Genomic DNA, 16,838 nt, shown 5'->3' on the forward strand with positions numbered 1-16,838 from the left:
TAATGCATTCAACAAATCTGTATTGGGGTCCATATGTATGCTGGGCCCTGGAGATACAGCCTGCCCCATGTCCTGTCCTGTCAGAGATATGAGGGAGAGACAGGCAGTGAACAATGCACAAATACATTCATGGTGATGAGCATTACAGAGAAATAATAAAGCAGGTCAAGGAAGATCCGAAACTCTGATTTATTATCATCATTTTGATCCTGCTACTTTGCAAAGGTTGATTGAATAAGGCCTCTCTGGTCAGGTGACATATGAAGGCTGATTTGAAGGAAGGGAGGGCAGGGAGTATTTGGATGTCTGAGGGAAGAAGGAATATGTCAAAAGCCCTGACGCAAGAGTGTGTTTGGAGTTTGTGAGAAGAAGCTGGTGGGCAGCCAGAGAAGTGGGAAGGGAGAGGAAGAGAGAAGGGGGGAGGGAGGAAAGCAGAGAAAGGCAGAAAGGAAGGGAGAAGGGAAGACAGGCAGGGCTCCGGGGGCCTTAGGGCCTCGGTAAGCACCAGGGTATTTACCATTGGTGAGACGGTTTTGAGCAGAGGTTGGGCATGATTTTACTGATACTTTAGGGGAGCCAGGATTCTTAGATGGCAAGTTTTGGGGCATGCCTTTTCCGGAGCAGGATCTGGGGTCACTGGATTAAAGTTGGACCTGTGGGCCAACAGAGAGCCCTTTAAAGGGAGAAAGAAGGGAACATCACATCTCTTCTTTGTAAATCAGGCACCCGAGAAGAGAGGATTAAGGTTCCTAGGAACAGGAAGAAGAAGGGAACGTATTTGACCTTCACTGGGATCTACGTGGAGTTCCATGCTTGGGGAGGCAGAGTGCCCCATTTTTGCTCCTTTGTAAGTTGGGGTGGTCACATAGCTCTGTTGTGACCTGTGTGGTGTAAGTGGAAGTCTGCTTCTGGGAACACTAAGGTTCTTCCAATTAAAAAAAGACAGCTGCACTGTCTTCTTCCCAGAATAAGGATATGATAGGTGGGGGGATTTGAAGGGGAACAGCTGTCTTCTTCTGAAGATGAGGATGAGAGAAACAAGCTCTGGATGGAAGAATGAAGAAACGGAAGGACACTGTGTTCCTCACGGCAGACTGGAGCTATGTGACCAGCCTTGGACTGCTTCCTATTGGGCTTCTGGTTAAATAAGAGAAAGGAAACCCTAAAAAAATATTAAGGCCAATCTGGAAAGGCTATCTACTGTACAATTCCAACTCTGTGACAGTCTAGAAAAGGCAAAACTATGGAGACAGTGAAAAGACCAGTGGTTGCCAGGGGTGTGTGCATGCACATATGAGAAGCATGAGCAGGCAAAGCACAGAGGATTTTTAGGGCAAGAAAACACTCGGTTTGATATTATAATGATGGATATATGTCATTTCTCATTTGCCTAAACCCATAGAATACACAGTACCAAGAGTGGACCCTAAGGTGAATATGGACTTTGGGTGATTACAATGTCACTGTAGGTTCATTCCTGGTAACAAAGGTATCATACTTGTGAGTGGCATTGATAATGAGGGAGGATGTTCATGTGTGGGGGTAAGCAGTATATGGGAAATCTCTTACCTTCCTCTCAATTATGTTGTGAACCTAAAACTTTTCCAAAAAAAAAAAAAATCAAGTCTTAGAGAAACCTCTTAAATTAACCCACTGCAGTTGGATTTTATTTCATGACACTGAACACAATTTTAACTGGGAAATCACTGCCTACACTCAGTGAGCACCAATTTAATGATTTGGGGATACTATTGTATTGAATGTTCACCATACATGTTTGATAGCAGAACTATCATTACCCTTTACAGGTGAAGAAACCAAGGCACTAAAAGCTGGAGCAATGTGAATCATAAACATATGCTGGTGGTGCTATCATTACCCCATTTTAAAAGTGAGAAAACTGAGGCCCAATGAGATTGAGAAGCTTTCTGAAGGTCTCAGAGCAAGAGGTTGAGTCAGGATTTGGACCCAGGCAGACTGACTTTTGGACCACAGGCTGACCTCCTCATAGCTATAGAGCCAATCTCTAATGGCATTCTGTGTGCCTCCTCCCCCATCAGTCTCCCCATTCCATCATGCAGTCATTGGCCTTTCCTGGAACTGCAGGGTTATCCATGGGGTACCATGTCATCCTGGACAGGTAGATCAACAGTAATACATGTACTTGAGCGGCAGCTGAGGGAGGAGTCAAGGTGCATGGAGGGCCTAGGAGAATGTCTGGAACTCACGGTGTGGGGCTGTGATGGGAGGAGTCAAGGCTAAGACGGGCCTTGCTGCAAAGGTGTATGTATGGGAATTTCACATGTTACAAACCGAGTGTATAACTGGTCCAGGGGTTGGTCAGAGCTCCTGTTATTTGGGCTGGGATCTACACCAGGACAACAGGGAACACAGAGTTGGACATGAGATTACCCAAGGCAGCAGAGATCAAGAAGCATAAACACAGGTTTAGAGTCTGGCAGATATAGGGTTCAAACTGTGGCTCTGCCATTTACTGCCTGTATCACTTGGTGAGGCAAGACATGATCTCTTTACACTTTGGTGTCCTTCTCTGAATGATGGAGTAGGGCTAATGTAAGGATCACATGAGACGGCTTATGTAGAGCACTCAGCATAGGGCCTGGGTCATAGTAAGAATTCTGCAAATATTAGTTCGTGGTATTAATATTTAGACAAATTGATAGTAGAAGCTATCCAACCTAAAAGTGCTATACCCAGCATCCTTATTTTAGGTTCATAAAGATGTATATCTGGGTAAATATGATGGCTTGTTTAAAGAAAATGTTAAAATCAATATGAGACACTGAATTTATTAGAAACATCAATTCAGACAGCCATCCTGTGACCCCCAAAATTGATAATGCTAGCTTTCTAGGGCTTTCTTATGAAAGAAACAAATTCCTTATTCCAACCATTTATGTAAGCTATAAGCAGATTCCTTTCTTTCATGAACAATATTCTGTTCATTTTGTGGCCCTGGAAAGACACTGTTCAGTCTTGCTTTGGACTAAACCTTCATCCAAGGGAGGCTGACTATGGCTCTGTCCCTTCCCAACAGTGTGGTCTATTCAGAGCACACCAATGAACACAGGAACCAATCAATGATCAATTGGTATGTGCCCCCAAAACAGACTGGGTTAGATTAAAGGTAGCTTCAAGTTCTTTGGTGTCTTCCACTGAGAGGCAAAGTCTCCTCCTCCTGTCCCAGAGTCTGGGCTGGCCTTTGTGACAGCTTGATTGGTAGAATGCAGAAGTGACATTCAGGGACTTCTCAGGCTAGGTCACTGGAAACCTTGCAGCTTATACCTGGGCCTCTTGGGAGATTTGCTCTTGGAGCCCCGAGCCACTGCATCCAACCATGTGGAAAGGCCCTGAGACAACATGAAGAGTCAGAGGGAGTTCCAGCTGAGCCCAGCCTTCCAGTTGTGCCTTCAAAGGTGCCAGGTGTGAGTGTGAGGCCCTTCTGGACCTTCTAATCAGACCATCTAATAGCTGGATAACATCAAATGAGCTCCATCAATACCACATGGAATAGAAGAATCAGCCCACTGATCCCTGTTCAAATTCCTGATGCAAGAAATCAGGAGCAAATAATAATACCGTGGTGCTTCTAAGCCACCTGCCTCTTGGATGCTTTGTTACATATCAATAGATAAGGGAAACACAGATACTGATGGATCTGGTGACTCAGGCTCAGGGGCCAAACCAACCACCAGTTAAGGCAATGGCTCTATCACTGGGTTGTGGAAGACAGGAACACTTGAGCGGAACAGATGAGACCAAGGGACAGAGGTCTTTTTGTAAGCCACTGATGATGTTTCCAGATGAAGCAGAAAACTGCCCTCTGTGAACACTGCATGCCATGTGGACGCCAGGAGCATCAGTGACCTGCCCTTCAGTGTAATAGGGTAGCCACTGCAGCGTTCAAGCCATCAACTGGTGATGTAACCAGCACGCTCTATATTGTTAAAAGGTGACAGTTTGGCACGAGGACGTGCGAATTCAAGTGATTAGATGCAAACTAAAAGAGAGATGACTATTTCTGAGAGCCGTGGGTTAATTTTTTTGGCTGTTCTTGGAATGGAAAATGATTGTGAATTTTTGGGGAAAAATACCAGAGCAATCTGTTTTCTTGGCCGGGTGCTATGGAGCAATTTTAAAGCATTGAAGTGCTTTCCATATTTTCTAATCACTCAAGTCCAGAAATGATTATGGCTCTCAGCATTCTCTCAGATTCACGCCACTAGAGCGCTCCCCGTCTTTCAGGGGGAGTTTTCACCTTGAAAGCAGGCGCTGGATTCCAAAGGCGCATCTTGCTATAGCAGGAACAAACACTTTAATTGCACACAGCACCACAAGGGCCAGGTGTTTTGGAAAATCACCGATGGCCCGACTCCGAGACAAACCCAGATTCACTTTCTCTTATCTCACAGAAACAAAGCATAACCTCCTCTATGAATGAGGATGAACAAAAACAAGCCCTATCAGAGACTGAACTCTCCCAAACAAACACCAGAGAAATTTAGATTTTTGGGACCTGTGGGCAAGGATACACACAGACACACAGACACACACACACACATACACACGCACGCATGGGTGTGCACACATAGAGCTGTATATTCATAAACCATCTCTGGAATGAGCCCCGAGAATTGGTTTCTGGGTGGTTTTCTCTGGGGAGAATTGGGAGACTGAAGAAAATTGGGAGGTTGATGGAGGAGAAAGACTTATTTATTATAGCCTTTTGGACATTTTAAATTAAAAAGAATCGGGGCACTTGGGTGGTTCAGTTGGTGAAGCATCAGACTTGGTTTCCTCTCAGGTCATGATCTCAAGGTCATGTCCTTCTCCCTCTGCCTTTCCCCCCACTCACTCTCTCCCTCAAATAAATAAATAAATAAAATCTAAAAAAAAAAAAGAATTACATGATGCATTAATTTTCAAAATAATGAAACAGAGTGATTCTAAACCTGTATGTGGTACTTATGACCTGCTAGGCAGTGTGCTAAATGCTTTATGTATATTCACTCCTTTAATCCTTACAACAGCCCTATGCAATAGATATCCTGATTTTATAGATGAGGAAACTGAGGTACAGAGAGATTAGATAACTTGTCCAAGGTCACACAGCTAGTAAATGCAGAGCTGAAATCTACAGTCAGAGAGTTTGGCTCTGGAGTCTGTCCTCTTAATTACTACATAATACTGCCTTGCAAAAAATAAATGTACTCAGTTGCCTGCTCATAATCACGTTGGGGCAGATAAAATGGTTCTTCGCTCATATGGTCCTATTTAGGGTGATGGGGTAGGAAAGATGGTGGCTCAAAATAACCAAGATACAAGCCATGGGGCTTTAGAGGGCTTTGAAATTCTATGAATATCAGGTCAAAAGCCTGACATTGGCCACGTTACTTAATCTTTCTTGAGTTTCAGCAGCACTCCGCTAGAATTTAGGGGGAAACTAGTGAATAGAATAGAGTTCCTGTTCTAGAATTTACTGCATCGTAGAGGAGACAGTAAACAAACAATCACGCAAATTATAATGTGAGTGATAGGGAAAATGAAGAGTGCGCGGAGAGATGAGGATTGGGGCCCTGACTTATACTGGGTGGCTGGGAAGTGTTCTGTGGACAGCTTGCTGAAGAATGGGGTGGGAGGGGGATCTGGGTGGCCCAGTAGCTGAGTGTCTGCCTTTGGCTCAGGCTGTGATCCCGGGGTCCTGGGATAGAGTCCCACATTGGGCTCCCCTCAGGGAGCTTGCTTCTCCCTCTGTCTATGTCTCTGCCTCTCTCTCTCTCTGTGTTTCATATGAATAAATAAATAAAATGTTAAAAAAAAAAAGAATGGGGAGGGGCAGTGGAAGATAGTGGGAGAAAGCAAAGGATTCTGGGTGGGGGTAACAACCCATGGAAAGATTCCAAGGCAGGAAAGGAGTACCTGTCTGAAGATGGAAAGGCCTCTGTGGCTAAAGCATAGTGAGTCAAACTGAGTTTGGGGGAAAAGGCAGATCATATACACCATGAGAAGTATTTCACAATTTTTCCAAGAGCCATATGGAAAGCCACTGTGGGTTATAAGTAGGAGTGACATAATTTGATTTACTTTTTAAGAGGATTATTTGGGGTGACATGTGAAAAATATGCAGTGGAGGAGGCAAGGAGGCACTAGGAAACCAGTTAGGAAGGCCCCACAGGAAGCCAGGAAGCAATGAGGATGGCTTGGAATCAACAGCTAGCAGAGAGAGAGGGGGCCAAATTGAGATCTACTTGGGTGGTATGATATCTTACACAATTAGAATAATAATGTTGGCTATGAAGAGGAATTACGAAGCCTAAGTTCACAGGTGTGAAAATGCTTTATCAACTGTAAAACGTTAGATGAAGGTAACTCTTACTCTAGATGAAGAAACCAAGTACTAGAGAGGCTCAAAGTTGCCCAAAGTCACACAACTGCTTAGCAGCTAGGAGGAAGTTGGCCTGCCATCCCTTTGCTCCCTTCTCTGGGGTGGTGGTGGTGGTGGTGGTGGTGGGAGACCCAGGGGAATAAAAAGAAGGCTAGTGACCAGGTGTAATTCCCTCATCTAGTGGGCCTCTGGGTTAAGAGAGTAATGATATTCAGGATGCCCCTGGCTCAAGATTACCTCTAGTAAATAGGACCCAGTACCTATGAAGCAGGGCTCCCTGGAGAATATCACATCAACTATATAACTCTCCGAAGTATAAAATGGGGATGTTTCATAATCAAAATGCTTTGTAGTGAGTGGTGATCCCATGATCTTCACCTATCATTCTGGGTGGGAGGTGTATTTAATAAGGGAAGACAGGATATGGGGAGCTGTTCTTGAGGTTCCCATATTTTCTTTCCTTCATCTGAATCTCTTGATGACCTGTACCCTTGAAATTATTCAGCAAAGCTTTGTTTTGGGTAAGAGCTCTGACTTATGTGATATGATTTGAGAATCTCATCCCAGGCCATGCTCTTCCAATGATCCCTGTTAGTCCCCATGTAATATCAGGCCCAATTACAAGGTCCAGAGATGAAGGGAGAACACACTAGCTTACATTTGAACCCCTTGCTAACAGCCTCTGACATCTATTTGACACATAAGATACCTACTTACTGGAAAAGCAAATTTTTACGACAGTTACGCAAGTTAAGAAACAGGATGAATCTGCCTTTATTATGAATGAGTATAACTTGAAGAACACAATACTGGATTCTTTGTAATGGTTCATTTACCCTAGGAGGTGAACCAGGCCTTTTGAGACTGATCCTAAGCAGTTACCTTTGAGAAGGCTCTTTGGATGCTTAGCTCACATACCACCCTCCAGCTGCCAAAGAATCAGGACAATATCAGTGTTCTACGGTGAACATCATTCCCCCAAATATTCATGGCCCAAAGTCATAGAGTTCTCTTCTCCCTCTCTTTTTTTAAAAATGTAATTTTAAAAATTAATCTTCATATACAACTTCATTTGGGAACTTAGGAGGGATGATGAAAGAGAATTGTCACTCCAGCTGGGAGGAAGAGAACCCTTTTTGTCTTCTCGGCCTCATAATAAACTCTTTATGCTGCCGGCATCAAAAGACAGAATCTGTACACAGACTTCAGATCCTACTCCTGGTACAAAACTCTCCAATTGTGAACTGAGGCTGTTGCAGATAAAGCACACCAAGGGGCCAGGGCAGATGCTCCACACGAGGACACTGGCAGGCTTGTGTGATGGAAGCGTAAAGATGTTTTCTGAAAAGAAGCCTTTTTACATCCTTTTTCCCCCAAAACAAGCTCCCAAACTAATGCCTGACATTTACCTTCAGCGAGTGGGTCAAGGGTGTGAATCATGAGCTGGAAGATGCTATTCCTCATGAGACTGTTGTGGAGGGAGGCAGAACTTCCACCTCGTTGGAGACGTGGCTTAGCCTGAGCAGAGAAACCAGACAAAGATGCTATTAGTTCTTGGCAACTATTGGCAAGTGCATTACAGATAAGATCTCACTTAGTCTGGTAGTCACTCATTTCTGTCACATGATGACACTCTATGGTCCAAAAGATATTCAAAGTACATTTCAAATCCTGCAAAGGAATGGCTTTCTCACATCCTAAATGAATTAATTGCTACCCACCCCCCCTGTTTTGGGAGCTTACTTAATGGTCATTGTGCTATATGCTTCACCTCCACTAGTTTATTGCAACTTCAGAATGAGCCCTCAGAACTAGATATGGTCATTCTTCCCTTTAGACAGATTTGGAAACTGTCTCAGAGAAGTAAAATGAGATGTCTGGGTCACACAGACAAAAAATGGAGAATAGAGAAGTGGATCTCAGGTTTGTGCCTCTCAAAATTTGTTTTCTGAACTGGTAGATGGTCTCTAAAATGTTTAGATGTGCACCCTAACTGTAAAGTTTTTGAGTATGCATGTATGTATCTATCTCTGTCTCTATATCCACACATACCAAAATATGAGCATATCTATTATAAAACATTCGCAAAAACAGAAACTATGAAGAAAAATATAGAAAATAAGTGATAGAGGTGCTAATTTTTTCTCCTTGCTCCCCAAAGGAATAGCTCGCATATCTCCTGGGGAACCTCATCTCTACTCTGGGGGCCACAGTTCTAATTCATGAAGCCCTATGCTCTATATCAAGAAAGATTTGAAGGAAAAAAATCTCCTGACTTCCAAGGGAGGGACTCCTTTTGCATAAACTACTATTATGACCCTTTGGCCAATGAGGTGAAACTGACAGGTAAGAGGAGAATAAAAAACTTGTACAGATAAGGTTACTGACAAACTCTTTTCATGGCATCTTCAAATGCAATCTAAAAAAAGACACCCTAAACCCTCAGGATTTGATGGATTTTTATCCTGAGTAGGAACTGCTTTCTCTCCCTTTGGTTGGTTTTGTGCTAGTTCTCACAGGGGAAGAGACTTTAGAAGCAGCTGAGCTTTACAGACAGCCAGATTTAAGAGGGAACGAGGTAAGGTAATGCGAAGGAATTAATTGCTTATTGAACTTCTGATCCAAAAATCCTGACATGAAATTTTTCTGGGGCCAGCTAAAAATAAAATACAATTTCCCATGAACTCTCTCAACTATCTACATTATAGGGTTTTCCAATATTTATTCCATCATAGTCAAGATCCACAAGGGGGCTTCCCAATAAGAGTCCCCCAAGAGACTTCACAATTGAATATATTTGGCAAGCGCTATATCCTGGATCAACCCACCTTTAGCATTTTAAGATACACATTAGACCACTAAGTGTAACGCTAAAGAAATCTGGTTAACTTGGTTAATTTGGACAGTGCCCAGAGGTCTCCTATTTTGTAGAAAACTTATTAACAATCATGGTCCAGACATTTGGGAACAAATGTGAAATCCACGGTAACTTGAAGTATGGGTAAAATGCCAGTGTGAGATACATGGAGAAACGTGGATTTCTTGGTGTGATTTTATCATAACTGATATTCTATCAGAAATCATATTCCTAACTCTGATTGAAGAAGAATCAGAGGAGATTACTGGTGTCTCAATGGTGAAATAGATCATGAGTTTCTTAAAGGAAGAGACTGGGTCTGTATCCATAGTCCAGGTCTGGTATATCTGATGGGCTCTCAGTGAATATCCTAAGTCTTTGCACTGAGCACTACAGGAGGATGGATGGGTCATATGTATCTTTATTACTAGTTTTATCAGTCTTTAAAATCTGTAACTTTTTTTAATGCATTGTAATATTTGATTTAGATGATTTAGGTTCAAAATATTTTAGGGCAAGGTTGAGAGACTTGGATCGAGTTGAAATGTAATCACTGTTTGAAGGCTGAACACAAAAACTCTGAAGGTCATTCCCTTGCCATGTTGCACATTACAGAATGTGATGTGTTAATTGGATAGGCACTGGAAAATGTGTTTGTTGTTAATAATTTGTCATAATCACTGTTACTATGCTCATTCTAGGAAACTGGAAGAACTTTGCTGGGGAGATCTTCACTGGCAAAGAATTTTATCTGTAGAACAACTTAAAGCATTTTTTGGGGTCTTATGTATATATTAAATACACAGCTCTCATGCAGCATTTCTTTTGATGGAACCAAAAGAAATTTCCAACCCAAAATTAAGTGCATGCAGATACATAAAAAATAGATATCAAGCATTTTTAGATCCCACACTGTCCCCAAATATCAGCTCAACATCCCATGGGATGCAATTTGGAAATATTTCACTCTTTCAAGTCATATAAAGGGTTATGACAAATAAAAGAGAGAACTCAAACTTTTTGAAATCTAGTCTCATAAATAATTTGAGTATCAGTGAATATCAGAATACAGTTGACACTAATTACAGGACTGAATATACATATATACTGGTAGATTAAGCCATTTAAGTATCCCAAGGGGGAGGATGGTTTGTTGAGCACATGAACTCTCCTCCTCCCACCCCCTCCCACACTCTCCACAGGCACACGGACAGGTACAGACAGAGCCACTGCTTCCTACCGGTAGAGCCTGCTCATCCTTGTCCCTGGCTGTAGATGACTGCATAAGAGAAAAAGGCAAAAACAAAAGACATAAATAAATAAACAACAAGTAACATGTAGTAAGTTTTACATTTAATAACAAACATCACTATAAGGGAAGATTTGGCTCTTTCTCCTTCTGGGCAGGAAGGAACCAATACAGGGGGCCAGTGATATAGATGACTAGCCAATATGTAATGATTTATTTAGACACGTGGTACATTCTTCTGAATGCTCAAAGTTGAATGGCCATCCCCAATGCTCAGCAATTGAGGGCAGTTCAACCAATTATGGCCCATCCATGCAATGGAATACCATGTGGTCATTAAAATAAATGAGGTAAGTACACATGTATTGACATGCAAAAATATCTAAGATATACTATTCAACTGAAAAAAATTAAAACCTTATTGGTCATGTCATTTTATAGAAAAAATAAATTAACAATACTTTAGTATATATAAAGAAATTCTGCAAGAATCATACCAATTATTGGTGGTTATTGTTAAGAGTTGACATTACAAGGAAGTATCATTTTCCAACTATTTTGGAGGAAGCCAACATTCACTTCTCCATATATGGTGAATAAAATAAAGCCTGAAGAGAAGTTAGGTCACTGAATTAAAGACTAAGATCATCACATGCAGAATTCAAATAATACACCTTTTCTGCCTCTACCACTTCAAGTTTTCCATTCTAAAAATGGAAATATCTGTCAAGTAGAGAAAAGTCGACTTGAATACAAGGGCACCCATGGGCCTGGTCATCTGTTAGGAGAGAACACAACTTCAACAAAAGGACACTGGAGTTCTACCAACATGACCCAACTGGATGGCTTTGCTTTGTTAACCTAGTATGAACACTCCTTCAGCAGAAGCAGGGCACCATCCTGTGATCTAACAATGTGCAGGTGCCTTTGATCTTCCTCATGCTCAGACTATGCTGCCTTTGTCACCACACCTCAACTATGGTTGCATACAGCAAGAACAACCTGGAACCCTGCTCCCAGGTTGCCTCTGGTCCTTCCCATTGGTATCTTTGGTGATCTATGTCTTCAGGAATAACCAATCATGTACAGAGATGAGGACATGGTACAGAGCTGTTTTAGAATCTTCATAAATCTTGGGCTCTCTTTTTCAATCCTACCACATGTCTTTATATAAGAACATTAAGATGCTCCAGTATCCCACCTAAAATATACATTTCTGCGTACAAAAATGGAAAGGATTCTTATAATCCTTTCATAATTTTGTATTTCAAATTATTGGCTACATGCAATTCATTTAATCATGATCGGCATGCTTGAGATCTTGGAACGTGAGAAACTGAATCCATAATTTGTTTTCACAGATAATGTAACTTTTAAGAAGACTAAATTTCATACTTAATGAAGTTGATGTTAAATATGTATAGACATTCAATTAAACATTTAATAATTCTATGGTTACCTTTTTTAGATTTTATTTTTTAAATTTTTATCTTTTTAAAAGATTTTATTTATTCATGAGACACAGAGAGAGACAGAGACATAGGCAGAGGGAGAAGCAGGCTCCCCACAGGGAGCCCAACACAGGACTTGATTCCGGGATCCCAGGATCATGCCCTGAGCCGAAGGCAGACGCTCAACCACTGAGCCACCCAGGTGTCCCCATGGTTTAGATTTTAGAGTTGATATCAACACATACTTTTTCTAAACATTTTTGTTGGGCCCTTAAAGAGCTTGTTAACTCTCAGGCCTAGACAGAAGTGTTCTACATTGGTGGTATTTTTTTTTTTTAAGAGAGGGAGAGGTGATGGGGCGCAGAGGGAGAGGGAGAGAGAGAGAGAATCCCAAGCAGGCTCCACACCCAGCACAGAGCCCGACACCAGGCTCGATCCCATGACCCTGATATCATGACCTGAGCAGAAATCAAGACACAGATACTAACCAACTGAGCCACCCAGGTGCCCCTGCACTGGTGGTAATTTCTGAGCACATCCCTGGGCATTCTAAATTTGCCATTCCCCTGACTTGGGGCTCTCTCTCAGAGACTTCTCTAAAAACATGAATAAGAAAATATCACTGATTCTCTAGCTCCCAGGAACATGCCTGCAGACTGAAGTGGACCTAAAATTGTTCTTTGATTTCCCTTCTTTACTCTGAAGGCACTGTATGATCCCACTCTCTTCTCTCTGGCAGGTCCTTTCATTTTCTCTTCTTCTACATCAGACAGCCCAACAAATGGCCTCACATTCTATAGAACAATCCCCCAGGGAAGTTATCCAGTACAGCAAGCCCAGCCTTTGGACATACAAGGAGATTAACTGTCAGAGCACGCCTTTTCAGTTAGCAAATTTACACCTTGTGGCTAAATGGGAGACAAATAATTATAAGCTGGGATTGATAACCACAGCGACACTATAGAACATGAAGGAACAGGATGAAAAGGGTAAGAGAACAGGGTGGTCTTTATGAGAACAAAGTCCTAACCATCCCAGATTTTGGATTTTAAAAATATATATTTAAAGAAAATATTTGAGGAAGGAAAAAAAAAATCAAACCTGTTTTTTGGTCTGCAAGGGAGAAAAAAGATCTGCCCCATTGACTTGCTTTTTTCTCTCGCAAGCAAGATGGATCCTGAGACACAATAAATGGAAAGAAAAGGCCTTGCACATAGATTCTGCAAAGAAAAAACTGAGTGCAGAGCAAGGTCTGAAATCCTTTTCAAAATCTCCCACTGTTGAATGTCAGCAGAAGTTGACATCATTAGTTTCCTTTCAAGTGTAACTTGCAGACATGAATATATATCAGGTTACAACATGTATATTTCATTATATACAGAAATGGCAACTGAGGCCATTAAGACCTCCCTTTTCCTTTTATGTAGCTCTGTTGTAGAAAAGATGAGAAATGTGCCACATGAAATGTGCCCCTCATTTTTAGGGGTTCACACGCATCTGATCATCCCTCATGCTCACCTGGCCCAGCCTCACCTTAATGGCCCCATTAAGGTGACCACTTTGTGGTCCTAGAGACTCACTGCTGATTAGGTCAGGAACTCAATTTTAAAGGGGTTTTAATTACACTGTTAGTAACTGGTGAAGATAACAAACAAACAAAAAAAGATTCAGATGTGGATAGCCAAAGCTTATAAGCCTGTAGTATTTCTAACATCTGAATTATTGAGCTAACTATTTGGTTTTGGGGTTGGCCTCAGTGTTGTGAATTTATTTTCAGGGCCACTGAACATGTGGCAAGTTTATTTTAAGCCACTGTACACTACAGAAAATAGCTTCTTCAAAAGAAGACGAATGGGGCTTTAAGGATTAATGTTGGCATTCTTCTTATCCATTTTGTGTTTAAATGCCTTTGATTTTAAACCCCCCAAAATATCATATCTTTGGGCAGCGCTAATTTGAAAGCCCAATTCCTGGTAGTCAGTTGAAAGGCTGTGCCAGCCACAGGAAAAATTTGTTAAGCCAATTGAGAACATACATGGAAATTCTTGAGGAATATGTAAAAGAGTTCATAAAATGCATCCCCAAAGGTCCCAGGTTGAGGCTCTGTTGTACCAACACAGATCTTCCTCTTCATTCATGAAAGCAGGACATCCATTAGGCCAGGATATAAGGAATACACCTTTTACTTACAAGAAAATACTCTGAAATTCAACCCTTTATCTTAAACTGGCCTCCTCCCTAATCACTGCAAGTGATTGGGCAATTGAGAAACCCCAATTCTGTATGGGAATTTTGCTATCTATTTGAAAGTGAAAGTGTTCCGACCCCCATTATACAACAGCCCACTTAGAAAGCATTTTAAACACTATAAGCCATTCATAAATCCGCAAATTGTCTCTCTTCCTTTGACCTCAGAAACCACTGGCTTCTCCATATACAGGCCCCCACTTCCACTTTAGACATATAACATTAGGCAAATATGACACAGTGTAGCTACATCATGACCACACAGTCCTTGTTTCATTCTGACCAGTAATTGCCCACCTGTAAATCACATAATCAAATGAGTCACTGGGAAGATTTCATAAGCCAAAATACAACTGTGTAAAATAAGGGGTGGCTTTTCTGGACAGTGGAATGGCATCAGAGATAAGCAACTATTCACAACAGTCAAGTAACATCCATAAACTTCTGCAACTATAATCTCTCACTAGATCTGTGAAATGCACCAGAATTTATTGTATCAAGGACCTGGAAGTACTATATCATTATTTTGTCCTAAATGTGACCTAAAATATATATGCCAGCCATCAGAAATATTAATCCAATATTTAACTGACATTATCATGACACCTTGGAACTTAGAAAGGTTGGGTGGAGGAGAATGATGGATTTTCGTTTAAGAAATTAACAAGGAAGTATGAAATGATGTCTCCTTTTTCTTTCAATGCATTTAGCTGTAACAAACAATAACTTTCAAAACATCTCTCTTGGAAAGAGACTAATAAACCTCAAAGTCTATGGGTTGGAAAATGTGAAAGCCTCAGTCCTAAAAATCTAAAAGGAAAAGAAATCTTACCACTAATCAGATGCAAAAATCATCACTGTCTCCCTCCCTTTTTGGTCTTAGTGGATTCCCCAAAACATTAAGGGAGGAGGGATTAAATTAATTCCTAAAGAAAGAAGTACTAAGAATGTACTAAAGTTCAAGTAACCTTTCTATTGGTTGCTTATGTAGTTATCCCACTCTCTGCCCATTAGCAAAATAAGAATCTCAGATTAATGAATTACAGGAGGTGGCAGCCCAGGATGCAGGAATACCCACTTCGCAACTCTGGTTTAAAGAAACATATTGGAAGAAGTTTAAAAAATAAACACATTGCAATGGGAAGAAAGTGTTGAAAATAAGTAAAAAGTGTGGCAATGGAAGCTCACATTTTGGAAGCAAAGCCTTTTAACAGTTTGTTTGAGTAATTCCTATGTTCATGAAATATTTGGAATACTAGAAAAAAAATTCAGAAGAATAGATATTGCCTAAAATGGACAGAGTAAAATGAAATTGCCAGTGACAGTTAAGGAACAATATTTTGCCTTTTAATTTTTTTATGTTTAAGGATGTATTTATTTCTTTGAGAGAGAGAGAGAGAGAGAGAGAGCAGGGGCAGAGGGAGGAGAGACTCTCAAGCAGACTCCTTGCCTGATGCGAGGCTGGATCTCATGACCCTGAGATCATGATCCCTGCTGAAATCAGGAGTCAGATGCCCAGCCAAATGAGGCACCCAGGCAACTCAATCTTTTGCCTTTTAAATAATTGTTAAAAGAGAAGAAAATAATATAGGATGAGCAGTGACATCATATAGTTGTTAGGAATATGGACCACACTGTTCAGGTTCATTTTCCTATTTTTGTCAGTTATTGGCAATGTGACCAGGGACAAGTTACTTAATCTCTCTATGCTTTAGTTTCCTCATCTGTAAAATGGGGATACTAGCAGTAACAATTTCAGAGTTTGTTGCAAGGGTTACTTGGATTAATACATGTAAGTGCTTAGACCAACATTTGGTACAAAGTAAGCACTATGGATTAGTTCCATTATCATTATAATAAAAAGTAGGAGTCACAAGAAGGAATAATGACAAATTATTATTATTTTTTAAGCTTTTATTTATTTGAGAGTGAGAGAGAGAGTGCGTGAGAGTGCAAGAGCAAGGTGGGGGAAGGACAGGGGTGGGGAGAGAGAAACAGATTCTCCCCTGAGCAGGGAGCCCAATGTAGGACTCAATCCCAGGACCCCAGAACCATGACCTGAGCCAAAGGCAGATGCTTAACCAACTGAGCCACCCAGATGCCCCAGAATGATGACATATTATAAAACAAAAGCATGTCCACGGTTGTAAACTGGATTAGAGAACTGAGTGGCTTCTGAGAGGAGGAAACTTCCAGTTTTCAGGATGGTGAGAGGTGATGTGTGTAGGACACTTCAGGGTGGTTTACTGGGCATATCCTAGTCGGCAGCTGAGGGAGGAGGGGACGACAAAACAGGTTACATTTTCTTGACTTGGCTCCCATGAATTGGCATTGTCTGAAGGATTCAGCATTGGCTATGTCAGCACTTCACATCTCACATACCTTAGAGGCTCTGGTTTCAATCAGGAAGCTCTGAAGGTTGGAAAATAAAGAGAGAGCAAAACCCACACTTGAACCCAAAGGACCCTTCTTAGCCTGGGAACTCCGCAAGTTTTCTGTTTAATACTTTCACTTTTCAGGATGTTGCTTGTGAGAAGAAAAAGGGAAATATTTGGATCAGAAAGGCTACAGGCTTAGCTATGAATTCAATTTCTGCTGAAGCCATTTCTCATTGGGTAACATTCTGCA

The 16,838-nt window shown here is 41.3% G+C and overlaps 1 protein-coding gene across 3 annotated transcripts in view; it reads right to left on the reverse strand.

Annotated features, from left to right (window-relative positions):
• The window catches only part of SLC24A2 (solute carrier family 24 member 2), a 251,756-nt gene that overhangs the window by 89,516 nt on the left and 145,402 nt on the right, over nucleotides 1–16,838 (reverse strand). For all 3 annotated transcript variants that reach the window (XM_038552506.1, XM_038552504.1, XM_038552505.1), the window contains exons 3-4: nucleotides 10,504–10,542; nucleotides 7,816–7,924 (exon numbers count right to left, since the gene is read on the reverse strand). In XM_038552506.1, the coding sequence (XP_038408434.1) occupies nucleotides 7,816–7,924; nucleotides 10,504–10,542 (148 nt within the window). The remainder of the gene's footprint in view (nucleotides 1–7,815; nucleotides 7,925–10,503; nucleotides 10,543–16,838) is intronic.

The sequence above is a fragment of the Canis lupus genome, chromosome 11 (genome assembly GCF_011100685.1).
Source record: "Canis lupus familiaris isolate Mischka breed German Shepherd chromosome 11, alternate assembly UU_Cfam_GSD_1.0, whole genome shotgun sequence".
Classification (NCBI taxonomy): domain Eukaryota; kingdom Metazoa; phylum Chordata; class Mammalia; order Carnivora; family Canidae; genus Canis; species Canis lupus.